The sequence below is a fragment of the Drosophila ananassae genome, chromosome 3R, assembly GCF_017639315.1.
Source record: "Drosophila ananassae strain 14024-0371.13 chromosome 3R, ASM1763931v2, whole genome shotgun sequence".
Classification (NCBI taxonomy): domain Eukaryota; kingdom Metazoa; phylum Arthropoda; class Insecta; order Diptera; family Drosophilidae; genus Drosophila; species Drosophila ananassae.
In genome coordinates, this window is record NC_057930.1 from 9283372 (window position 1) to 9309953 (window position 26582).

The window sequence follows — 26582 nt, forward strand, 5'->3', positions numbered from 1 at the left end:
GTGATTTATCATGATTTATCATCTGGCCAGAAGGCGCGGCCAGAACAACTAAATGGAATCATTCACGCCGTGTCAGAATTCTGTGCGTGATATTTGGTTCAACATTTTCACATCTGAGGAGGTGCATACATATATTATTTTAGGGTGCATGCAACATCTCATGGAAGCATATTTCATTTTTTCACACTCAATCAATTTATCAAAAGTCTGAGACAGAAATGCAATTAATATAATAAGGCTGAGAAAATAAAATTTTAGGAATTGCATTGAAATAGATGTATTAAAACTAAAATTCTTTAAACGTTACTTAAAAATAGTTCAATCATAAACTTTGCTTTTAATAAATAAACAAAACCATAAAGAATAAAAATCTATATTTTCATACACACTTAATGGGTAATAAAATTTTGTCATTGATCTTGGTCCATGAGTTGTCACATTTATTTCTAGAACATTGAAACAAAATGGTACAGCTGTAAAAATAAATACAAATAATAAAACAAAGAAAATCATGATTTTCTAAAATTTGTTCTTGTGGAGCAGTCTAGTCATTATATTGATTGATAGCACTGAAATGCACAACCATCAAAATTATTGAGCTCGAACCGTATCGTACGAGTGCCAAATATTTATGGCACATTGCGCATTAACCCGACAAAGGTCGGACGTGAATGTAAAGTACACTCGGATTGTTCTGACGATCGCTAGAGAGGAAGCCTGGGGGCTTGCTCAATATTTAGATTTCTTTTAAATAAACTCAAAATTCATAGAATAGAATTTTCCAAGCAAACGCACTTTACACATGCTAGAAAGTACAAACACATTGGTGTTACGACCACCACTGGTCCACGGATATAGACACAGACATGACCGATGGTCGAATAGAATATATATATATGCATATATTGTGTATATATACTTTTACCGAATAAGAAGGAGAATCAATTTCGAAATGTGAAATGTGTTTTTCGGCTTTTCGGCCGAGAAAATTCGTGTGCGAATTCAGTGCGACTTGGGCTGCTAACTTGAACGCGTTGCAAACGAGAAAACCATCCGAAATAAAGAAATTTTCAACTAGAAACTAACACATAGATATATTTATACTATACCATCATCTATCTAGCTGGGCTGTCTATATATACGGATATATATAGATATAGATACGAGTATTTTCTCTGGCAAAAGTGAGCAATGCGTCGTGCCGCGTTTTAAAAATAGAAAAATTACAAAATTCCCAACAGAACATGTTGAAAAAGGGTTCTTCCGAATACTGTCGTCGGTGCCGAACCCTAATCTATTCGTTTTCGTGAACAACATTTTCAATAAACTTGTAGATACTCGAACTATCTATAGATACAATAAAATATTTAGAGAAAAACTATTTCCACTGTGCTCGTGTCCGTGCTGAAAATTATATAAGAACGCGTGATATTTTGTGCAAAAATCATTTTTGAATTAATATTCATAAATTTCTTTGATTTTCCATGAATTTTTCAGTGTTTCTGTGTGCATAAGCGTCGTTTGCAAAATCTTTTCGTAGAACTTGCGTGCGATTTGGCAAAAATCAACGCCTACGGCTAAAAAAAATAATTCAAAAGAAATCGATTCATTTTCCTCCGGTGGCTGTGCGTGGGCGGTGTATAGAAGTGTTTTAGAGTTCAACTTGAAATACATATTAAGCGGCTAAAATGAGTTCTGGGTAAGTCACTACCATAAAGTTTAAGCTATTAAATCAGTTATAGTTCGACAACAGAAAACTAGAAAAATTAAAAATAAAAAACAATCATATCCGTTCACACCAGATTCACTTTTCAGATAATTTTCCCATTATTTATAAAATAAAACACAAGCCGGAGAAAATTGTTGTGTCGAATTAGAAAATAAATAAAACAGATGGGCGGTGTATACACCGAAATATATATTCTTACTATATACAAGACTTTTATACAAGTCTGAACATCTTTATGATCGCTGCTACAATTAAGGCTCTCACATGAGTTTTTGAAGGCCATCCGATGGGTGATTTCGACGCCAGGAGACGCCCACGCCCAAGAACCGAAAAGGCCCCAGAGGCTGCACGCGCTTTTTGGCAGGCGACACTTTCGTTGTTCCGCCGTTAAGCGAATTAATTAATTAAATCTCGTATTTTTCAACAAGATTTTGTGCAAAGTTTTATGTCTTACCCCCCAGCTAGAAGCTAGAAACTAGCAGCTGTCCCCTCGAGTCTCGCCAGAAGCATTTGGCACACGTGTTGGGAATTTCAAAGACTGACGGCTCTTACCGGAAGTTCTCAGCCAGCCACGCACTTCATCTAGCAAATTCGCAAAAACCTTTCGCAGCAGAAGAAAAAAAGTCAAGAATTTGGCAAACAATGCATTTAGTTCTAGACTTTATTTTCTTGAATTATTTTCTCAGACAGATACGTTATATGTATATACATACATTGAGGTCTTTTTTTGCATTTCTGTGTTGACGTTGATGTGTCGTGCATAAATTTTCGGCAGCCACACATATATGCGATAATATATTGAGGAAATTGGGTCAAAATTATGAAAGAAGCAACACGAGTTTTAAATATAAATAATACCATCTATAGAACAGAAATTGAAGACATAAATATTCTATGTTTCCTTTAAAATCTGTTACCACAATATCAAGTATACGCCGCATGTACAAAATAGTTTCAAGATTTTTGTATTTAATGTGCAAGTTTTATGGTACATCCCTATTAATTTTTACGTGTGAACTTGAAAAAAATATTTACTTTTAATTCGGCTTTAAAAAATTCACAGCCTTTTTGATGCATTACCAGGCATGACTTTGATTTTTGTCAACGACAATTATTTTGACACTTCTTTGTGGCTTTTTTGCACTTTTGTTGATTGCGTAAATCAAGTGTGATATTTATTTATTTTTACACATTTTTTTTTTTTTAATTTTTCGTTAACTTTGTAAACAGACATGTTGTCTGAAGTTCAAGTTGGTCACAGATGACCGTGAAATTTGAATGCGAAAAAAGGAATTTAAATTAAAGGAAGATTCCCAAAACCAGATAAGGGTAAATAAATAAAACCACACCCAAATGGCAGTTCAACAACATTGGGGTTCGCCTATTGGCCTAGCCATGTGAATCGATATAGATTCAATGAATCACTTTGATGATGCCGGAAAGTTTTTTGTGTTTCGTTTAAGGAGGTTTTTAATGAGATTTTTTTGTCTTTTTCACAACACAAAATTTGTTGCTTTGCTTTTTCATTACCACAAATCAAAATCATTGCAATTTCTCAACCAGCACCAGTTCGATCTCTAAGGAAAGAAGAAAATACCGAAAAAAGGCGCTGGCGGGATTCGGTTGCCTATCTGGCCATAAGTGTCGGTCGGCCACATGTGGCTCGGGTTGGAAAAAATATACAAAATTTACGCGCATATTGTATGTGTATCCCGCCATCAGCTGAAGAAGAAATATTGCCGCCATCGATTGTGCAACGGGCTTTAAGTCGAACCAGAGTTTCACTTTCACCTGGAAGCGTTGGAGGCGATGTGGCAGGGGCAGCGACAGGGGCGGGGCAATGGCATGGACTTCGTTGACCCAGGCCAGATTAATATAAATAATTACGGGTACTGACCAAACCCAAGCCCATACCCAATCCCCCAGCCAGGCTCAGCTACCCGTCTGATGGGATCGTGTCATGCAATCAACGCAGCCGGCAAATGACAAATGCAAAACGGGTTGCAAACTCTCGAGTAGTCGTAGAAAGTGATGAATGGGTTCCCTGATTGCGATTGCCGGGAGGAAAAAAATACATAAGTTTTCCTCTTCGCATAAAATCAGTCTTTTTCTTATTCATTTCAAGGTCAGTTTCGGCAAAAAAGGGGCCTCTTAGTCCTACACATGCCTGTGTTGATGCTTAATATATGTATGTACTTTTTATTATTAGTTTATCTCTTTAGTTTTTGTTTTCATTTTTTTCGCCCTCAAAGATCACTTTGGTGTTTTTGTAGTTAATGGCATATAAATTTCGTGGGTTTTATGTTTGCAAAATTATAATCCACTTATAAATAGTATCGCACGCATGTGTATATGTATGAAGTGTATCCTATATATTTACGTTGTTTGTTGGCGATTTAAACAGCCAGTATAGTTTCGGCTAATTTATGAGACTAATCGCTAGACCAATTGGCGATGTTCTTAGCAGTTTTTTTTTTAATTCTTCTTTTGGGCTTTCAATAAGAATTGTTATATAAGCCTTTAGAAATATCTTTTGTAATGTGGTTCAAAACAAGTCTCAAATGGGTCAATATACTAAATAAATTCCTCATTAAACGAAACGGAAAATTGTTTTCGAAAAAGAGACGAGAAGCATTTAACACATAATTAAAAATCCCACACTCTCCTCCGAAGAACGAAGAAATTCTTCTTAGATTTCCCACAACGTGGGGCCTGTGGCTAACTAATTAGATGGCCCTCTTGATTGATGGGCTGCACCACCGAAAAAACCATTAAACCACAAAAACACCACACCAAATATCTATCCATCCACGTCTGACCCACTTTCGAGCCAGCCAAAACAAAAATTATTGAATGAAAAGTGGAGACCGAATTTTCTGACAGTACAATATACTCGCATATAGTACACATGAAAAATCGAATATTATTGACAGCCACTCGAGTTTCAAGTGTGTGCGTCAATTACCGGCAGTTGGGTCTAATGTGTCTGTCAATCGGAGTGAGTCACCTTTGGCTGGGATTTTGCCGGGGGGCTGCCATCCCCCTGGTGGTCCTCCACCTCGAACAGGTCGGGTTCGCCGTGTAGCACCACTTTGACGAAAACACGCCGATCCTTGGCGCAGCGGCACAGCTCCCGGATATCGATGGCCGTGTACAGGAGGTAGTCCAAGTTGCAGTACAAAAGCGACTCGCTGTCCTGCAGCGGGCTGTCCAGAAAGTTTCGCAGGCAGCGGAGGCCCAGTTTCTCGTGGGTGTGGTCGTTGTCCAGCAGCGACACCTGGGCACTGACCCGCTTGGAGGCCACCGGACTGACCAGGTAGAAGATGTAGGCCTGCTCCATATTTACAGCCGGCGGGCTGACGTACAGCATTAGGATGATGGGCAGGTGGTGGACTATCTGCAGCTCTGGCGTCACCGCGCAACTGCGTCCACTTCTCGGGGTGCCACCGTAGGCGATCACGCCCACGGCATGGTTCCGGCCCGGAGTAAGCTTGTCCAGCTCCACCTCGTACTGCGTGGGCCAGTCGGACTTGAGCTCCATCATCGACTCGTGGGGACTGTGCCGCATCAGCAGGTGGGTGAGCATCTCGAGCGGGGACATCTGGGCCTGGCACTTCTCAACGGGACAGAGCAGGGGGATGCCGTAGAGAGCCTCCAGGTCCAAGTGGGCAAACCGGTTGTTCTGCGGGGATACACAGCTCAGGATTACTGGCTTACTTTTGAAGTCCATCTTCATACCATAATTTCGTATTAAAGTAAAATTTTAGGAAATTGTTCACTTGAATGCTTTCCGCTTTTCACTAAAATAGGCTTCACAAAATAAGCTTCGGAAACAGTTTGCAAATGCTATTGAGTTTAAAAGAAAAGGTTACGTTCAGAGTGGTATTTAATAAATTAGTATTTATTAAAAAAGTAGGTACCAGATAAAATAAGCCAGATTCATCGAAACAATCGGTTTATAAATAATTTATCAATTTAGTTTGTTTTTTGTTGGTTCGATGAGTTTGCAGTTACATTTCCCATCAGCTTTCAACTTTCCCCTTCTTTATGGCCGGACAATTATTAACTTTGAGCAAATCGAAAAAAAAGAAAAGAAAATGTGTTTTTAGCCCAGTCATTCTACGCTTAAAATTCTTTAACGCTTTCTTGCCAATTATTATTTAACTGAGCACCAAGACGTCGCTGACAGAAAGATAACAATTTATTTGTCAGTCAAGGCTAGTGGGCCACGTTTCCGCAGATACTCGGCTACAAGGCTTGTTGTGTTAATTAGAGCAAAAACCCAGGGCAGGCTCGATAAAGAAATCCCCCAGAATTTCGAGTGGGAGATAAACGCCGAATGCTTTTTGCTTAATAATTAAAATCTACAACAGCAATAAGCAGACGACATGACAGCAAAGTGAAAACAATTAGCCGCACGATAAGAGATCCACAGATACATCCGAAACGATGCCCAGATACAGATAAACGAAAACGTCGAAAGTATTTGGCGTTTAGACTGAAATTTGTCGCCAGCATTGAGCCAGTTTGACAGACGTATAAATTGGTCTACAGGCCGGCCGTGTATCTGGTGGATACCTAGACCGGGACGACGGACACCGCGTGCCAGCCGAACGTTTGTCAAGAGCTCGGTTTTCCTTTTGCGGCAATGCGAAAATGTATCTGCAACAAGTTGCCGACACGACACCACACGACTCAGTTTCCAGCCGCCGCCGCAGCAGCAGCCACAGTCCAGCCAGTCCAGTCAGGCCAATCTCCAGCGAACCCGACTTCAATGCGCGTCGAGACTCTGCTGCGTTCGGTCGCCCAGTGCGCTTTCAGATTCAGATACGAACGTAACCGTGAGATACTTTCTGCGCAGCGCGAGTGGCTTAGCATAAACGAGTGTGGTGTGTGAACAAAACCGCAGTTAAAACCAAAATATTATAAACAATATTTGTTTTATTAAATAGTATACATTTTTATGCCAATTAAGAGATAGTATATCCCCCAGATAGCATAGCTTTTAATTCACAAAACCATTGAGCTCATTCCTAAAAATAATAAACATGCGTGAGCGTATCTCTCTGTGAGGAAAAACAGCTGGTATCTTTTATTTTCTTCTATACGCGCCTCTTCGATTCTGATTCCACTAATTTCGTTGATTCTTCTCAGTTTTTATGACTCATCGTCGATTGCCGGCTGCCCTGTACCAAAAAAAGGTTAAATTGCCTTCGATTGTTGAGTCATTTGCCTCATAGGTTGATCCGTCTGTTTATTTGACTTCCAGGCACCTTTGTGCGAGTATGCCTATCTGGTTACTGACAAATGTAAATCGATTGGAGCTCAAACCCCATATAGAGAGTTACAAATTGCCCCTTTGTTTTTGGCTTAGTCAGTTCATATTTGCTGATATGAAGTGTTTGATAACAAAGATTTGCGCAACTGTTAGCAAGCCAATATGATAACTATATTTTTCTAGAAATAAATAAAAATAATTCTATGATATAGACTTTTGGAACTTAATTATTAGTTATTAGTTGGACTATGCAAAAGTGATTCAAAAGAAAGTAAAAAACAAACTACTGAGAAGTGTAATTATCAAAAAAAAGTTTAAAAAAGAAACTGCTTAAAAAAATAAAAGTGAAATGGCCACCTCAGCTATGCAATCTGCGGCATCATCCGCCCCCGGTTCCGTATCCGCCAATAATCCCCAACTTAAACGCGTCGTCTACTCCAAGTACCGCGAACTCCTCGGATCGTATAATGATAAGGCCAATGCCATTATCGACACCCTGCCCGCCTATATGGTGCACAAGGATCGGGGCTTCCAGCTGCCGGAGCTACATCCTGTGACGAACGGGGATGCCAAGAACTGCCTGGAGTCGTCGTAAGTCCATGACCTGCCAAGAAACCATTATCCGTATGCCTCTTCCCGTGATAAGATGTACATTCGAGGAAGGCGCAATAGCCCAGACCTTAATAATAAAGCAACAAAGAGCCAGAATGCACAGACGGGCAAAAATTTCTAAGTAAATATTTATCGGTAGATTAGCTCAACCTAGGAATGTGGGCGGTTGCTGGACGGGACACCCTGTACCCCAGCTCTCCAGCTCCAGCTATTTATAGGCACACTCGCACACCAGCTCGGGCGGACAATGACTATCATTATGTCATGTTGCATGTGGCAGCTTTCAAGTTCTTACTTCGGCTGCTGGGTTGTTGTAGCCTCGAAGCTGCTGCCTGCCTGCCCTTGATCTTGAAATATGCGCAACCAGCTGCAGAAAATTCTAGGCAGTCAGTTCTCTTTGACTGAAGGGTATGCGAGGGGTATAATGGACTAAAGATTTTCCGGATTTTAGGAATATTATAGAAATAATTATTATTGTTTATATATAGAAAACAATCTAAGCATTCTTAAATATAATCTATATAAAACTTACTTTTAAACCTTATATCTTACCTATCTGATATTAAATGATATACTTTGAAATTGGAATAAAAATCTAATAAATTGAAGTAAAGAATTTGAATAAAAAAACCTTTACTCAGCTCTTCATAAAAATAAGTACCAGTTCATCACTTTTAACAAAATGCCAATGAAAATGTTTCTCCAGAGACATCTCCAGTATCTAGCGGATGCATTCGGCTGTTGGTCTGTGCCAGTTGCCTGCAGATAGCTATTTGCACGCTCATTTGCATGTGCAGTGGCAAAATCAAAACCGAGCCAGAAAAAGTGAAAATGTAAATTTCCCAGATGTTTTCCTATCATTTCATTTTTTGTGATTTTTGGTGGCCGTTGCATGTTTTCTCCGCACGCACGGACAGCTGGCATTTTTTTTATGTTTTGATTTATTTTTGCAAAAAAAAAAAAAACCCCATTCGTTGGCCGATAAAATGCTTATTTCTAGAAATATATGTATAATTTTTCAAATGTTTACTTAAGGAAAAAATGCAAGTCGCAATTACTTGTGATTCATTTAAGCGACAAGGAAATTGTGTCAAACGTGCCTCGGAATTAGTCACGGCATATTATGATTCTATGCAAAATATTTTAGCCAGTTTACCTATGCACTGAGAACAAAGCTTCCTACTTCCACGTTCATAGGGGTCTGACATTTTAATTGCCAAATCTGTCAGAGCGGCCAACAGCTGGTGGTCCCGTCTTGTTTGTGGTCAAGTACTCCGAAGCCATCTCATCCAAGTCCCCCAAGTACCAGGCCAAGTACTGACGCCATGTCCCCGCCATTGACGTCACAGGCGGACATCTGTGCTTTTAGTTTCTGGCGACACGCGTGTATTTTTTAGTTTTTAATGTCCAGTATTTTCAAAGAATAATTTTGGCACTGAGTACGGTTCTATTTAGTTCACAATGGGGAAATGAGAACAATGAAATAAAATGAATCTTAGAGTTAATTTACATTAAACTGCCTTACAGGAAACTTGTAGAGCCTAAGCTGACACTTTTCTAGGCTTGTCTGGCTTTAATAACTTTCATAACCGTTCCGAATAAGGCTCGGTAGCGTTTAATAATGGAAAAACAGTTAACAAAACTGTTGTGTAAATTGAATTTCCTACCCTGCCATATAAACAGCCACCGAGTCAATAAACGAACCGAACCGAGCGACCTCACAATTTTGGACACGCCTCGACAATTATGGAAGCCGTTGATGCTATTTATTCGCACATAATCAATGGCAAGTTCAACAGACATAGGCATGTCTGTCCCAACCTGCCCGGGAATATCTTTCCATAGTTTTTCCCCCGCCATCTAAAAGGAGCTGACAGCATTTCTTTGATCGCTCCCCTTATGGAGACAATTAATGATGTGATTTGTTTCGAATACTCGTATATGAATAATTTTTTTTTATATTATTTTTCTGCCACTTTTAACCGCAGCCGCAGAGTTACGTCATCTGCATTTGACTTTGATGCACGCGCTCCAATTTGCATGTAAGCCAGTTTATTAAGTCGCTGTTGTGGGTGAGTTTTGCAATCATTTTCCCACATACGAAGGCACTTTGTGGCCTTCGCATTTGCGGTTGCAGATCTGTCCCAAGAGGACAACCGCAGACTTGGAGGTGAATAAAGTTTGGCGAGACAGCAGCCGTGTGTCAGCTTTATGGAACAGACCTCAACATCACCTGTTCCTGTTCGCCTGACCCACTTGCCGGCGAATCATCCACGCACTCGAACATACATATGTCTACATATGTGCCACTAGTTACCAGCTGAATATAAAAACTAATGAAGCTGATGGACGACGGGCAACAGGCCTGACAACTTTTCAGAACCCGAACCAGAGCCCGAAGTCCAGGCCAGACGCACTCCCAGCCATCACTTTCTTTCAGCATAACAGGCTTTCAGGCTAGCGGCGCACATCTCTCAGGTGTTGGAGTCTCCACTTAAACGAGAACGTCACCGAATGTCTTCGATTTTCGCTTTTAATTAGCAAATTGTTGCTGCAAATAGCATTTAAATTAAGTAAATTATAAGGAGAAAATCCGACATCTGCCTGGGAAATGCCTCCAATGAGGGCGTGAAAGTGTCAAAAGAAAAGCGTCTAATCGCTGAAATCTTGATTGCTGGGAAGTCTTAAATCTTAATTTTAAACAAAGTTTTAAATGGCGGTAGAATCTCCTCATTTTTTAAATCGAAAGTCTTAACTGAATCTTTTCAACAATACTGTTGTTGAAAGCAGCTTTTTGAGCCAATTACTTAACCGTATCAAGTCACTCAATTTGCACAAAAAAAAAAGCCAATTCAATAATTTACTTTTATGCAGCTTAACTTTACCCCCATAACTTCTCACTTTCAACCTTTCAAATTTTGCACTTCATCGGTCGTATCACCTTCTATGGATGGTTGTTGCCAGCGGAGACTCACTTTCCCCCTTGATCGCTGGTCGTTGATCGTTAAAAAATCAAAACATTGGCTCGTTGAACTATCGATGAGCGACTCATTAGTCAAGCAGCAGCCGAAGAAAGGAAAAACAACACGAATGAGGGCTTTTTTGCCAGTGGACGGCCGCGAAACAATAAATTAGAAAAAGATTTAACAAAAATTATGATAAATAGCCCGAACAAAGGGGAGATGGAAGTTGGATTAGCATAGCTACAGTACACTGAGACAATTTTTGGAAAGACCATTTTTTTCATTCAAACCATCCCTTCAACAATAGACCTTAAATCATTTCTATTTTTATGATATTGTTACATTAAATTACGTATAAGCTTTTGTAAATATAATTGGTTGTTTTTCATTTCTTGGAATCTATTTTCATGACCACAGATACGGACAGCGCGGAGGAGGAGGAGCCGGAAATGGAGGCTACGAGGCCCCCGCCTGCGTCCAGAACGCGATGATGACAAAAGACAAGAAGCCGTTCACCTACACACCCGGCGGCATTGATCTCTCCCAGATCCGGTCCGAGCGGATGGCCAAGCGCCTGGCCCGCAACGCCCAGTCGGAGGGGGCGACCGGCGCCTCCCAACAGAACAGACCCGCCCAGCCGCAGTCGCCGGGCGGAGGGGCGGCCAGCGCGATGGGTGCCGCCGCCATGGGCATGCCCTTCCAGGTGCTGCCCCCGCCGCCGCCGCCACAGCCTCTGGGACAGACGGGTAAGAACGGTACGTCCGCCGCTGCAGCGGCTGCACCCCCACCACCACCCCCCCAACAACCCAGCACACTAGCGCCGCCCACAGGGCGTCTAAGTGCACCCGGTTCTCCGGCGACGGCCCGCAAGTCGCCAACTCCACAGCGCTTCGAGCCGCCGCCACTCGGCTTCCGGCCGGAGATCAAAATTCCACCCAATCCGATGGCAGCACTGCGCAAAGTTCCGCCTCCGGTGGAGAAGAACACATTCTGGAAGGACGAGTACTGCAAAGACCGCTCCAAGAGCCCCCTGCCCGAGGTGACAGCTGCCCCCACTGAGGGGTACACCAATGGGAACAGCAACAGCAATGGCAATGGCAATGGCAATAGCAGCAGCAACAGCCCCTCAGATGTTGTTGATGGTGAGGACTTGGCTGGCATTTGCTTAATGGTTTTTGGTTTTGGATATACTGATCCCGATACGACTCATGATACATCGCCAGCAAATACTAAGCGGTTGAGGTTGCTTCTTCTAAAACCCATTCCACTAATTAGACATCCAAAGGCCTCACAAATTGGCTCACCAATCCCCACTAACCGCACTAAAATAAAATATCAGAAAATCAATAACATGGCTTGGAGAAAAACTAATAAAATATATTTTTTTAAATCTAGCTCCCCGGTCAGCACCAGCTCCCAGTGTGGAAAGTAACAATGGCAATAGTTATATTCCATATACACCCACTACGCAGCAACAGCCGCCGGTGGCTTCTCCCAAGACACCACCAATGCCGCAGCAACAGCCTACGCCACCAGCAACACCACCACAGCAGGAGCAGCAACAGCAACCGACACAAACTCAGCCGCAGCAGGTAACACCACAGCAGGAGCAGGAACCACAACAGCTGCCATCACAGTTCCGTAGTGTAGCTATGCCAACTTCGCCGGCTGTGAATGTCTACACTCGGCAAACGGAGAGCCCTCGATCGCCTTTCGAGCAGCAGCAGCGATCCACAGAAAGTCCCTTCCGGTACGCCCAACAGCAACAGTCGCCACAGCAACGTCCACCAGCAGCCATATCGCCACTGGCTCAGGTGCCACAGCAGCAACAGTCGCCGCAGCAACGTCCACCAGCAGCCATATCGCCACTGGCTCAGGTGCCACAGCAGCAACAGTCACCGCAGCAACGTCCACCAGCAGCCATATCACCACTGGCTCAGGTGCCACAACAGCAGCAGCAGCAGCAGTCACAGCAACAGGCTGCCCAGTCTGTGCCCTGGAGAACACAACGCCAGCCTGGCCCACAGCAACAGCAGCAGCAATTGCAATCGCATCCCCAGCCTATCTACAACAATGTTCAGCAGCAACAGCAACAGAGATCTCGCGATGTTTTCAGCCCAGCTAGGACTGAAACCGGAGCAACTAGTTTCCAACAACAGCAGCAACAGCAGAACTTTGGCCCTCAAACTCAAAACCAATATGCGGCAGCAGCAAAGCCAGTGAGTAAATCCTAAAAACGAACAAAAATTCAAAAATTACCAAATATGTAATTATATGTGCGAAATTTCCATTTTGGTATGACCTTTAACTTTATTACTCATACGCACCATTGGGCAAGCAACGTATGAGTAATATTCAAATCGAGTAACAACCAAAGTTGTAAAATTTGGAAATAATTATTTGAATGAAGAATTTACACGGAAAGGCTTCCGGAATTGGTATATTTTTAGACAAAAATTTCAAGAGAGAATGTTGGCTTTACATTTTCGACTAAACATTGAACGCATTAACCAAGTGCAGTGGTGTACAGTGGCTATAATTAGCCAAATGTAAAGGCCAAACACGAATTTTGAACTTGAGGCAATTGCCAGTGGCGTAAGATAGAGAGGGGCATAAATTAAAAAACTATACTGAGGCCATTATAATATTTTAATATTGAATGTTTACCTTTAACCATTTACAGACCAATGTTGGCTCGCTCTACATCGCTCCGTTGGCCCAACCCACAGAGCCGCAGGCTCAACGAATTCTGTTGCAGCAACAGCAGCAGCAGGCAGGTGCCCGTGATTCGCCAATGCGTCAGTTGCCACAGCAGCAGCAGTCACAGCAGCCGCAAGGCAACCAGAATCTGAGGTGGCTCACCTCTCAGCCGGCCAGCAAGGAGCAGGCACCCTGGGCCCTGGGTCGTCCCGAGGAGAACGGCAACGTGCTGCCCTCCACTCTTAGACAGACCACGCCGCAGCCCCAGAGCCAGACCTCGTTCTACCAGCTGCCGCAGTTGCAGCCACAGACAGGAAATGGCTATGGACCATCTCCGGTGGCAGCTGCTCCCATCATCAGTCAGCACAATTTCGGATCGAATCCTCAGCCAGGAGGATTGCGTTTGCAGATCAATCTGAACACCAATGGCAGCAGCAGCAACAACAATGCCAATCCAAGCGCACCAAGGGTGGGATATCCTTTTTAATACTTAATCATACATTTAATTTATAATTTTATTATTTCCAGGAACGTATCATACCCATAACTCTGGAGCAGACACCCACCTATGCCGCAGCCCAGCCCAATTTTGGTGGTAAGTCCTCCAGTTGGAGTGCCTCTAACATGTTTTTGTGTTTTGTATTTGTGGCGCTTTCCTAAAAACCTCTAGATGTTTGTGACTAAAACCCATGGTTGTATACCCACCCACCCAAAAATAAATCAAACACCACTCCCACTCCTTCGCACTTGGCGCTCCCCAGGAATGTCGTACCTCTCCCCGAACTCCCAGCTCTCTGTCCAATTGTATAACCCCATCTCCGAGTTCTCTATATTACCGTGTGTCTATGTATACTCTTTCTCTCCTACGAAAGCGCCTGCAGGTCACATAATTCGCTCAGCTAATCAATTTGTCGATCAAGGTTACAACAATTATGCAGCTCCCCCAGCGGGGCAGTGGCGGGAACCGAGTTCCCAGCGTGTCCTTTCGCCCAGCCAACCGCCGGTTAATGCCAGCACCAACGGTACCGCAACCAGGATAATTCCGATCGCAATCGAGGGAGGACGCGGAGGTCCTGTCTCCCAGTCGCCTGTTCTGCTCCAAAAGTAAGTAGCTCGCAACGGATAAGGCTGTCCGTTTGTTGATATTTTTGTGCTTTGCCGAAAACGACACTAATCCTGGCCAGCACTAATGCGTCTTAATTTTGTGCTTTTCTCTGACCAACTAAACCAACGACTATTTAGTGGCAATTACAATTTGTATGTGCACCAGTGTCCGCTCGAGGCGGAGATACTCTACAGAAAGAATCGTCTCAGGTATTACGAGAGCACTGTCGCCAGCCAAATAACCTTAACATTAATTTCACGCAATTGGAACTATGAATTAGAAAAAAAAAATGGAGCAGATAATAATATTTTCAAAATAATATTACGGATAGGGTTGAACTTAGGTAAATAGTTTTTGTTTGGGGGAAAATTTTGTTAATAGAACGTTAGTAGAAGTATTACTTTGTTTGATATCTTGGATATGTCTAGATTTTTTACTACTAGAGATAGAAAAGTAGATTTTCACGTCACCAAAAATAATATAAATTGTATTTATTATATTTATTACTCTTCTCTTTTTTGTTTGAAACTTACCCACAATATATATTACCTAATATAATAAAAAACTTTTTATATTTATGAAAAATATATATTTTTAAAAGATGAACCAATAATTCATTTTAAAATTTAACAAATTTGAAATAAGGCAGAAAATAGACTAATATATGTCAATATTTATAGGGCTTTCTTCTCCAATTTTTAAATATGTGGCTAAGTGTGTTGTAGTATTCTTACTCACCAACATCATCACCATTATCATCATATACATCACATACATCTCAGCTGAAAGTACAATTTCGTACATTAATGCAAAATTTTGATAAAAATTTGGTTTCTCTGCAGTTCGTATCCAAACTGATCATAACAATTAACCAAATCGTTTCGTTCGCCAAAAATTGTTGTAATTTGATTGACTTCAGACATTTTCGATGGCATGCTAACCAACAACCTAACCTAACACATGGCTATATCTACTTGCAGCGATCCACGTTCACCGCCCATCCAATCGAAATCGTTTAGAATTTTGCAAAAGATAACCGACACCGTGGACGATGGAAGCGATGGAGCGCCACAGCATCAGCAGCAGCAGTCGCCGCAACAAACGCCCCAGGAGGCGGAGTTGCAGCGGCCACAGTTTGCCCGCCAGATGAGCGCCCAACAGGCTAGGAATAGTCCGACCATCGAGCAGATGAGGCGCCTCCAAATCGCCCAGGATCAGCAGCAGTATCAGTCGGGTACGCCACTAGCTTGGTCCCCGCAAGGTGAGATTCGATAGGTAGCTCCCTGGTCGTCCCCCATTTCCAGATCCCTCATATCCATCCAGCGGTGGGTAAGGTAAAAAGTGCATAGTCCCCGGGAGTGTCTTTGGGTCCTTAGAAATTCTACTAATAATACCTAAAACAGCTTTAAGCCACAAATCCTTTCGGTTGATAGAAACTAATCAGCTTCCTGTGTATGTCCTAAGGTTTGGTGCCATTTTAGTTGAAATCAAAATTATGCTGCACTACTAAGTAGAAAACTAATTATAAAAACAGTTTTCTAGTTAATTTATATACATTTAGGTTGTTTATCTGAGCTTCTACATATGATAATTTAATTTCAGGTAATGGAGTCTCTGCCCAGAACCGATTCACCCAACAACGTTATGGTGAGACCAGAAACAGAAATTAATATATGAATTAGGCTTACTTTATTTTAAAATAATTTAATTATACTCCATAGATACACCCCAACAACAGCAAAAATATGTGCCGCCTAGTGAACAACAAGTTCCGGAACCCAAAAAGTACACAGGAAGCGCTATACCCAGTCGATCATTTAAGATTCTTCAAGCAATGACAACACCTGAAAATGCCGGTAAGTAATGCTGTGCCCAAACAGAAAACCCCAAAAAGGAGCAGTATAATAGTGGAAAGTTTAAACCCCAAATCACAATCATATTGTCACATTTATTAGAGAGATATTTCATGGCTGTATATATACTCACAAACCATCCAGCACTACTAAAATCATGATCACATTCCCAGACATATGCATAAGCAATATCGCATCAGAAACAGAATCCTTTTTGAGAGATTTCACCTTAAATTTTGCTGAATGGTGTTCAGTCAACAGTTCAAGTTAATCCCCTTTGAGTTTAATATATTAATTCTGACAATAATGGTTAAGTAATGCACATATATAAATATTTATACTTAAACGGAAAGAACACTGTTTGGATTGCATGAAGGAAAGCCATCTCCATTTTGCAAGCGAGCATCCATTCTCAAGATCTCATGCGCCATTTAATTGTACATAGCTTTGCTTGACCGTTTAACCCATCAGTCGATCAACCAGCCCGATGAAATCGGACCGAATCAGATTTATAAACACACTCACAACATAATGTTCGCACTCTCACCGTGTCTATTTCTTTTCTTCTTTTTTTATATTTGATAACCGTGTACCAAAAACCGACCTCAGACCATAAAAATCACACCGAGCTGGACTCGGATTTGGAAAATGTTGAACTGAACGAAAACCCAATTAATATAAATAATAATAATAATAATGAAAACAAAAATAATCATAATAAGATTAACAATAAAACCAACAAACGCCACAGTTACACCTCAGCCACCCCCACACCACCACCCACAACATACAGTACAGACCCCGCCACCCACTCATCCAACTCATCCCTAAATTCGGATAGCTCTTGTGCCCCCCAGCCCCCTCGTTCTCAGTCGGTGCCACCGCACTATCCCTATGCCTTCGGTTACCCCTATCCCTGGTACATGCCTCCACCGCCGCCACCAAACGGTGAGGGTGCTGCGCCCTGGCCCTATCCCTACCCCTATCCTCCGCCCCCACCTCCACCTCACACGGTGGACGGAAAGCCAGCGGAGGGATATCCATATCCCTACTATTATCCTTATTACCCGCCGCCACCCATGCCGCCATACGGCCAACAGGCGGGGGAAACCCAGTCCCCTGCAGCCTACCCCCCTTTCTATGGTCATCCTTATCCCTATCCTGTGGCGCCCAGCTACAGCCAGAGTTCCACGGAGGAGAGCAGGGCCAGCAGCATATTGCCCGACATCATCATCACCCCCAGCACTGATGACATGCCCTCGCAGGTGATCATGCAACATCATATACGCGTGGAGCCACGAGAGCCACCCAAGCGGGCTCACTCCGTGGAGATAGAGGAGCTGGTCAGCCGGCCAAAGGCCAGAAATATCTGCACCAACAATCAGCAGGTCATCGATGTGCTCAGCCAGAGGTTGGCTAACATCAGTAAGATCGCCGGAGGCAACACCCAGGCCAACCTCTCCAAGCAATTGCAAAAGAACTATGCCGGCGAACATTCAAAGGAGCTGGGCGAGAGATCCCCCAGCGAGAATGCCTCGAATTCCGATAGCGAATCTTCGGATGAGAGCAGTGACGAGGATGACGAAGTTACTCCGAAAATGGGTGCCCGTCCGGCTCCCCTGCAAGCCATCAAATCGGTGACCAATGTTCAGGTTTACAAAGGAAAGAGCCTGGAGCGGCACTTGGATTCAGAAAGTAGTGATGACGACGAGGACGTGACCACCGCGGATGAGATGTACGATGAAGAGGAGCAGGTCGAGCTGGAACAGGAAGGCCTGGTGGAGGAAATGGAAGAAGATTACATCGTGGAGGAGGATCTGAGCGTTATTTACGAAGAGGAGAGTGAGCTGGAACGCAGCAGCGAATATGCCAAGACAGTCGTCCGTAATGACTCCCGATCCACCATTGTGGATGAAATTGATAAGCAAATCGAGGAGAACGATGATGACGATGAGGAGTCAAACTCAGTAACCGTGCGCCTGCCTTTGCGTTTCTCATTCAGCCGGAATACTAACGATGAGGACGTAGCCACAGTCCAAGTGGGCAGCACCACTCAGGTGGAGGAGAAGCGCCCCAGCATTGCCAGTTCCTTCAGTGTCGCCAAAGTGGAAAGCGAAGACGAAGATGAGGATGACTGCGACGTCAGCGTAACCATTAGTCTGTCCAACTCATCCCGTTCCAATTCGGTGGAAAAAGCAACCCAGCCATACAAGACCTCCAGTGCCTATCCCGTAGAGGAGATGGCTGTTCCCAGGAAAACCAGTATTGAAGATGACACCAACTCATTTTCCTTGGGAATGCGGAACAAATTCCTTGGTGACACAATGTCCAGCGATGTCACCAACAACATATCCCGAGTGGAAGGCAAACCGAAGATCGAAGAAGTCAAGGAAGTGGCTAGCTCGCCAAAAGAAGAGTTCGATTTCTTCGCCACATTGATGGCCACCAAGATGCAGGCCCAAAAAATGATGGAACAGTCGAAAAACTTCTGGAAAACTCCAGAAGCGAAGCCAGCAGATCAAACGGCTGAGGTCCCAAAACTACGATCCAAAGAAAATGCACTGGAATCTAAGCCACCTAGACCCAAATCGGCCGATGTGTCCAAGACTCAAGCATCGCTCGAGGCGGCCAAGAACAGCTTCTGGTCCACCTTTGCCACGGCTTCCCAAGAAGCAGAACCCTCAAAGGAACCTGAAGAAAAACCAGAGGAAGTGGATTTCTGGGCAAGCATAGAAAAAAAGGAATCTAGCGACGTGCCTGACAAAAAGTGGACAAAAAAGAAGAAAACCGTCACATACACGCCTTTAAAGAAAGAGACTGTGACTTCTGTGGAGCACTGGACCACCACGCTAAGAGCTCGAGTGGATTCGTTGCCCAGCTTCCAAAGAGCTGAAGTACATTTTATAGTTGAAGAAAAGCCAGAGCAGCCCAAGAAGGACGAAGGTCAGGAAGAAGACGAAGAGGAGGACTTCTGGGCCTCAGTGGAGAAAGCTAAGGCTGTTAAGAGCAGTGAGAAAATTTCAAATACCAACTTGGAGAGTTCCACCTACAACCAAGAGCCCCAGATGGAAACAGAGTCCACTATGTGGATTGATCAGAGCAAAGAGGATTATTCCTCCCAACCTGCAGAAGATGAAGTGGACTTTTGGGCGGACATCCAGTCCTCTACCAGCATTCAAGAAGAAGAAAAGCCCCAAAACATGGAATATGATCCCACGAAGTATCCAGAAGAGCCCCGTGAAGTTGACACCGACGAAGAAATCGATTTTTGGGCCGAGATCGAAGCCAATAGAAAGCCTGGCGAAGACGATGATGAAGATGTGACCTTTCACAAGTCCGCTACGTTCTGGGCCCGAAAGGAACGTCAGAACTCCGTCGAGGAGACACCCTACAAGCCAGTGGAAACCAAAGCATTTAGAGCCAAGTTGCCGGATGAGCCGGCAGTGGAGATCGATGTGTGGGCCACTCTGGAAGCAGCCAGAGGCGAGGAACCCGTAATAGTCGATCCAGTTATAGAAGAAGAGAATGTTCTTGCTGAGCAATATGAGGATCTGGAACATGATGCTCCAGAAGAGGATGAAGACAAAAACAAAGCAGAACATAATGCGAAACCCCAAGAACCAACGCCAGAGAGTAATCTGAGTCATGTAGACACTATGTCCATGGCTTCAATGCACGAGCCAGCCACAGTCTACACTTGGTCTGCACCACCTCAGGAGGAACAGGAGGAAGAGGTTGACTTCTGGGCAGATATAGAAAATGAGCGCGCGAAGAAGGAGCAGGTCGAGGAGGCGGAACAGAAGCGCCAAAACTATCGTCAAGCCATGGCCTTCTTCAACACCTCCATCGATGGCCAGCAAACTCCACCGCAGGCAAGTCCCCAGAAGGGTAATCGCAGCAGTGTTATCCTAGAAGCCGAAGAACCTCAGGACTTGGACCTGGGACCACCGGGTGAGTACGAGATTGTTGGAGAAGACGGCGGTATTGTAGAAGAGCACAAACCACAAATCCCTGAAGTCGAAGAGGAGGAACGAGGAGCTCCCACGCCCACGCCCACCAACTCAGAACCCCAACTGCCCGAGGTCTATGTGGAACCAGAACCAGAGGTTAAGCTCCTACCGAACGGATTGCCCGATCTTGGAGTTGAGAAGTTTAGCGCGGAAGCGCCAAAGATCTCCGTGCGAGACAGAATCAGTGCCTTTGAAGTGGTCCCCACCCAGGGATCCAAGGCTCTGACCACACAGTCCCTGTCTGTGGACAGTGGTGTTGGCAAGGGAACACTCTCCCGCAACAGCAGCACCCAGCGGTCCGAGTCGGAGATCGAGGAGGACGATTCCGGGGTGACTGACATGAATCGTCACCTGTCCGAGACAGACACTGAGTCGGAGAGCTTTCCGGAGCTGCGCAAGATGAGCAGCTACCAGCGAGCGGCCACACATTCCAGGCTCTTCAAGCTGCTGAACGACGAGAACGACCTGCCAGAGGATCCGGCAGCCACGCCTGCTGATGAGTTCCAACTGAAGCCCAGTCGCCGAAAGATCGTGCACAATGTTTCCATCACCAGGAAACAGAATCCAAGTGCCCTAAGCGACGCGGAGTCCATGAGCCAGCGCCGGGAGCGACTCTCCCTGCCCCTCCGCAAGAACACCAGCATCGATGCGGATAATCCGTCGACTCCGAACAGTCCTGCCTCGCCCATTATGGGGCCATCGGCCAAGAACCAAAAGGTGGTGAGCGACAAGCTGGTCAACGAACTGGTCCAGAGTCTGCTCTTGAAGAGCGACAGCACGCATCTTCGCAACCTGCCCATGGAGAAGCTACAGGCAGCGGCCAAGCGAGCCCTGGCTGAGGAAATGGACTCCGCGCAGAACAGCTCCCTGGACAGCACGCCGGCGCCAACGCCGAAGCACGACAAGGAGTACTCCGACTACTACAACAGTTGGTGCGAGGCGAGCGGGAGCGGGGACGAGGTGCTGCCCTCCAAGGCCTTCCGTAACCTGCAAGATCCACGACGCAGCCCCTGGACGGTGCGTTGCCCCCGTGTGCTCAGCTCCAAGACAATAAACAGGGACTTGGCCCGAGTCACGGAATCACCAGAGATTGCCAACGCCAGGGGCAGCAAGAGTCCGGAATGCTTCCGGCAGAACTCACAGTCCCGGGAGCGATCCGTGAGTAGTTGGCGTCGGGTCTAGGGAATGGCAAGGACGTTGCCACTTGTATATATCAGGGCGGGTCTGTAGTCTTAGCAGGGATGTGAGACCGGTTCCGATGCGATTAGGGATCCAAGATCCCCCACCAATTCGAACGAAGTGAAAAGCGAATTCAAAGCGACGGAGGGGTAGGCCACTGGGGTTCTGTATTCACATCCCCTGTAATCCCCTAAAATATATGATTTAAACCTAAAAGGTTAATCTGGAGGATAGTCCATTTTCGAACCGGTTACCACTCCCGAATTCTGGTAATGGTAATTTAGCGCCCTAGGCGATCTTCTGCATTTGGCCAAAAAAGTCACTGCCCAAGTAGATGGGCATCACCCAAAGCCAGTTCTGCATTTCTTCTATCACAATCATCTCATATCATCCCAGCACACTCATTATGTACATTATGAATACCAAATACACTCAACACCTTAATAAACTAAATATCTAATTAAACATGTAAATAAACCAATTGAAACCAATGAAAAGAAATCGTTCATTCGTTCGTTCGTTTGTTACCTCAGTAAAGCGCAAACCAAGACCAAAAATCAAAATCATTTTCTCAAAAACCAAACTACCACATGAGTATGTCGAAATTTGTAAAACATAACTCTCGAAATCGAACCAAATAACCAGCATATAAAACTGAAGAAAAAATCTATTAAATCGCCACAATAAACAACAAAATAAAAGAAAAACCAAAAACAATTTCATCTCAACTCAAAGATTTCGTAAAACTCGTTCAAAATCCTAAGGTACCTAAAAATGTAATTTTATTAAAAGCAACAACAAAAATTACCAAAAAACCACTTTTAACTAATTTGAATGTTTTTCATTATATTCAACAAAAAAAAATTGTCCTCTATTCTAATTATTAATTTTATTTTCGCCGCTATTTGATTTTAATTCTGTGTGCCGTAATATTCTAATTCTTTCTATAAAAATATTTGCGATATTTAGATCAAATTATTTGAAATTCAAACTGCAGGTTTGTATGCTCCAACAAGAGTTCTCACCGATTAACATCTTTCAAGTAATTTGTAGCACTCAAAACCATTAACATATTCGATCTAACAATTTTAAAATAAAGAATAGACCTGTGTTTTAAGTCCTGTTTACTTTTCATCGCAAATATTTTTATCGATTTGTTGTAGTTCCTATCCCAGAACGCTTCCCCAAAAACTTGAGCTTGGAGAGCAAACTCCACCTTGCAAAGAACAACGAATGAAGATTACTTTTTGTTGTTGTTAAAAATAAATAAAATACAATACAAATAATAGACGGAGAATGAGAATATATAAAATCGAAAATTGTACAATATAACTTGTCGAGAAGTCGTTCGTTACATTAACCATTCATGAGTTTACAAATGCATAATTAAATGTTTCTTTTTCTTATACTCGATTAACTTGTTCTACACACGATAAGAGATATATATATTCTTAACAAAAATTAATCGTTAACTTTAATAATGACTATGAATGGCTTTTACCCCGAGAATTAAATTGTATTGAACTTTGAACTGACTTGACTTGAATTGAATTGAATGAACAAACAAAAGTTAAACAATAAAGGTGAAGTTTTCTCTCAAAATTGATTTGGCTGCCTTGGCTTGGCACTTGCACTTCCTCAGTTGCCGCTTCAAATTTTTATTTTTTACTTCCGATTATTTTACTTTTTTACGTTCCGTATATATGTGAGTCTGAACTGATCGCAGTGTGCAGACTCGGAAGTTTCTACAGTTAAGTGTTAGCTTTATTTGTTTGTTACTTTCGCCATAAGCAAACTCGAACCTAATAACCCTCTCCATTTGCTCTCTTCCAGGACCTGGACAATCGGATCTATAATTATTTCTCAACGCCATAGAAATCAATTATAGCAACTGAACACAGCATACAGACATCGAAACTGAAACTCAATCAGAATGCTTGTTATAGTTATCTAGTTTAAGTACCAGCCACTCTAAGGATCGCCACAATCGATTAGCTTGGGAACGGGAACAAGTTTTTAGTAAAATTTCTTTACACTAACCAAAACAATTTTGTAGATGACGAGGAAAGTTTTTGTTTTTTTCTTTGTTTGTTGAACGCGATTTGGTAGCAGCACTAAAACCAAACAAAACAACTCTAACACGATTACGAAGCAATTAATACAAGCGAATAATTACTAATCCTAAACCTTAAGATATGAAGAAGCCAGGTGCAATGAGGTAACAACGAAACGAATTATATGCAAGAAATCGACTAAGCTTGATATGTATCCGGATAACACGAAAGCGCACATCAATACGACTAATATTATATAAATATAATAAATATTTTGTTATTTGCGAAAATCATTATTTCAAACAATTTCACTCTTGACGATTTTATTTTGTATTGTGTCATCATTATTTATTCATTTATAATTATTATTATGTTCGTATGCATACGAACGTTTTTAAATTTACATCGATTTGACTATTTTTATTTTATATCTATATAAAATATATTTTGTGTTGTATAATTTCGTATGCAGTAAACATTTTTAGTAAATAAAGAGAAATAAAGTCAATACAATTGTCTTTTGATTTGGAAAAGCTAATCAGAAAGAGAGATCCTCTTTTTTCGATTTAGACAAGGTGTGGAAAATGAAACAGTTCAGGTTTTAGTAAATTCTTATTGGTGTTGAGAAGCCAAGAGTAGCAAAACCTTTGTAACCTGTTTAGTTCAATCTCCTCTAAATACGTATTTATATTTGTTATATATTCTTTATATATTGATATATATATATGTATGTATAACTTTGTATATCTTAGTTTGGACATGCTGATCGATGTAACGCCAACAAAACTTATTCGAACCTCAACTACTAGCGTTACAGTCAACGAACATTTAAAGCTAGGTTATATCAGTATATTGCATAGCCACATAAATCTAATAGTTTTCTAAGCTTTTAACATTAAATGCATACAAGTATGTATATTCAAGTTTAGACACAATATGTATATATAAATACTTTCAACAGTACGTTTTGGTAGTTAACTTTGAGATACTTTAGATTTGTACAACTTATCTCTTTCAGAGAAAATTCAACTTTGTTCAATGAAAAAAAATACCTGCATAAGTCATAAAAATATTGCTTTGCTTGATTGGCGATCTGTAAACCTGTAACTTATGCCTTCGCATCGCCTGCCTGTAAATCCATAAGTTCTTGTACAATGCGATATTCATGGCATTCCGGACACAGCAAACGTCCGTTGGATCTATTTTTTCGCGGTGTCTTTTCGTGGCAGACGATGTGAACTAGTCTAAGGTTTTTCAAAGAAAAAATTTCAAGAAAATATTCCAGGACGGATATGTCCACCACACGCTTGTTGTGCACAGCGCATTTACGATGTGGTTGGGTTATGAGTTCCTCCACACTGGCCACAATGGCGGGAAGAATAGTGCGGCATAGTTCGATCTGGTGGTCCAGGTTCCAGACCTGGAACAAAATCAGATTCTCGCGCGACGCATACGGATTGATGCTGTGCTGCATGGAGCAGCAGTTTCCATTTTCAGAGTACGATCCCTGGCAGTAGAAATCTCCCAAATCGGTGCAAAGGGAAACCGACCACTCGTCGAGGATAGAGTTCTCCTTAGTGTATTCCTTAATCACCTGCCTTAGGCGCTTGCTGGGTACACTGACAGCATCCGTTTCCTCTTCCCCTAGTTGGTGCTGCTGCAGGAACTCATGCTTCTGCTCAAACTTTCTGTTGAACATCATCGAGAAGTAGTCGCACCCAATTAGCAAATATCGAAACTGTTCCAACACAGAGTTAATCACTTGCCGGGCCTTGGCATTCTGTCGGTAAAGCGGGTTGCGGGTCAGCTCCTCCTTGGCCTTGTAGTAATAACCACGCACACGTGTCTGGGCTCGCATGGCCATGGCCTCCTCCTTGGAATGGAATCGCTCTTCACCGCCCTCGAACCATTCCACATGGTCAGCCTTCAGGCTCAGATGTGCCTTGGTGTTGTCGAGGACGCGTCGCTGCTTCTGCAGCTCGTACTCCGTAATCATACGGCGGAATTTATCCGGATGCTGCTCTATAAAGTCATAAAAGATGTCTGCCACTTTCAGCAACGGCGACTGCTGGCGCATTTTCTCAAATTCAAAGTCGGCATCTAAAAAATGAGTAAGTTAAATAGTTACACAAAAAGGCTCTTTTTCTAACCTGTTGTTATAACCGAATCCGGCCCAGCTACAATAAACAGCGTCTGAGCGGGCAGGCTGTTCAGGTACTCGTCATCAGACACCTCGAAGCCATCGGATGCCAGATACAAGTGCAGTTCTGGCAGCTAAAGCAAAGCAACAAACCAGTAAAATTATCCTTGACATGGTCAAAAATATCAAGGCCAGAGTGACGGACGGTTCAGTGGCCTTCAGCACTTGTTTCCTGGCAGGGAGACAGAGCACGACAGCAACAGGTGGCCGTTTTTCCTGCCAGGATTCATGGGCATGCGCACTGACCGCCGTTAATGGCATTGAAAGAGAACGAAGCAAATGCGGAAGCCACTGCCAGGGACGTGGCCTTGAAACTGCCAGGGCCAAGAGCGCTTTGCCCTTGTGTAGGTGGGTGCCCATTCAGGAATTTTCTCACATCCTAGAAAATCTTTACCCACTTACCGGGAACTTGTTGTTAGCTTTTTCTACCAGCATTCCTAGGGAGTTGGCTCCGATTCCGTACTTTCTTGTCCGTTCGTTATCAGTAACCTTGTAGCCTCGCATTGGAGCTGGTGGAGAATCCTTGGATCCTGATGGCTTAACATTCTTATTGGGCTCCTGTGGCTTCGAATTGTTATTTTGATTCGCACTGCTGCTGCGTGTCGCTGGCGCCATGATCGTCTCTCTAATGTAGTTCAACATAGTGCTGCTTGACAGCAAACTTTACGAGACAAAATCCTTGGAGCAAGTTTCCTTTTTCGCGGACAACGCAAAAAGCAAAATAAATGGAGCGGCCAGTGTTGGCGAAATCCATATAGATGGTGGCGTTAGGCAACACTTGCATATGTATCGATAACTGAAGTTCCAACGGAACTGACATGCTAGCTTTTTATTAAATTCTTCAAGAAAAATGAAATAGTAAATGAAATAGTAAGTTATTTATAGTAACCTTAAATTTT

At 43.1% G+C, this 26582-nt stretch overlaps 3 protein-coding genes across 23 annotated transcripts; 1 reads left to right on the top strand and 2 right to left on the bottom strand.

The window, feature by feature from the left end:
* The first annotated feature begins 979 nt into the window (after positions 1 to 979).
* LOC6505753 (trithorax group protein osa) lies at positions 980 to 23991 on the top strand. Of its 20 annotated transcripts, none has more exons than XM_032455442.2 (12): positions 980 to 1184; positions 1498 to 1699; positions 11000 to 11724; positions 11978 to 12801; positions 13266 to 13751; positions 13811 to 13877; positions 14155 to 14386; positions 14525 to 14596; positions 15368 to 15648; positions 15990 to 16034; positions 16109 to 16243; positions 16850 to 22193. In XM_032455442.2, exons 2-12 carry the CDS (start codon positions 1689 to 1691, stop codon positions 21430 to 21432), a joined length of 7461 nt encoding a protein of 2486 aa, XP_032311333.1. In that variant the 5' UTR covers positions 980 to 1184; positions 1498 to 1688; the 3' UTR covers positions 21433 to 22193. The 20 variants fall into 20 exon arrangements, with proteins under 20 accessions (XP_032311333.1, XP_032311342.1, XP_032311343.1 ...); XM_032455451.2 differs by lacking the exon at positions 16850 to 22193 and adding an exon at positions 23263 to 23991 and having other exon boundaries at positions 984 to 1184; XM_032455436.2 differs by lacking the exons at positions 980 to 1184; positions 1498 to 1699 and adding exons at positions 6469 to 6618; positions 7191 to 7598.
* LOC6504355 lies at positions 4584 to 5610 on the bottom strand. Of its 2 annotated transcripts, XM_014904946.3 has the most exons (2): positions 5468 to 5610; positions 4584 to 5411 (listed from the first exon to the last, which is right to left on the bottom strand). In XM_014904946.3, exons 1-2 carry the CDS (start codon positions 5468 to 5470, stop codon positions 4719 to 4721), a joined length of 696 nt encoding a protein of 231 aa, XP_014760432.1. In that variant the 5' UTR covers positions 5471 to 5610; the 3' UTR covers positions 4584 to 4718. The 2 variants fall into 2 exon arrangements, with proteins under 2 accessions (XP_014760432.1, XP_001965003.2); XM_001964967.4 differs by having other exon boundaries at positions 4584 to 5593.
* Positions 23499 to 26449, bottom strand: LOC6504349 (DNA fragmentation factor subunit beta). The gene is made up of 3 exons (XM_001964970.4): positions 26086 to 26449; positions 25634 to 25757; positions 23499 to 25583 (listed from the first exon to the last, which is right to left on the bottom strand). Exons 1-3 carry the CDS (start codon positions 26323 to 26325, stop codon positions 24592 to 24594), a joined length of 1356 nt encoding a protein of 451 aa, XP_001965006.1. The 5' UTR covers positions 26326 to 26449; the 3' UTR covers positions 23499 to 24591.
* Between the last annotated feature and the right edge of the window lie 133 nt (positions 26450 to 26582).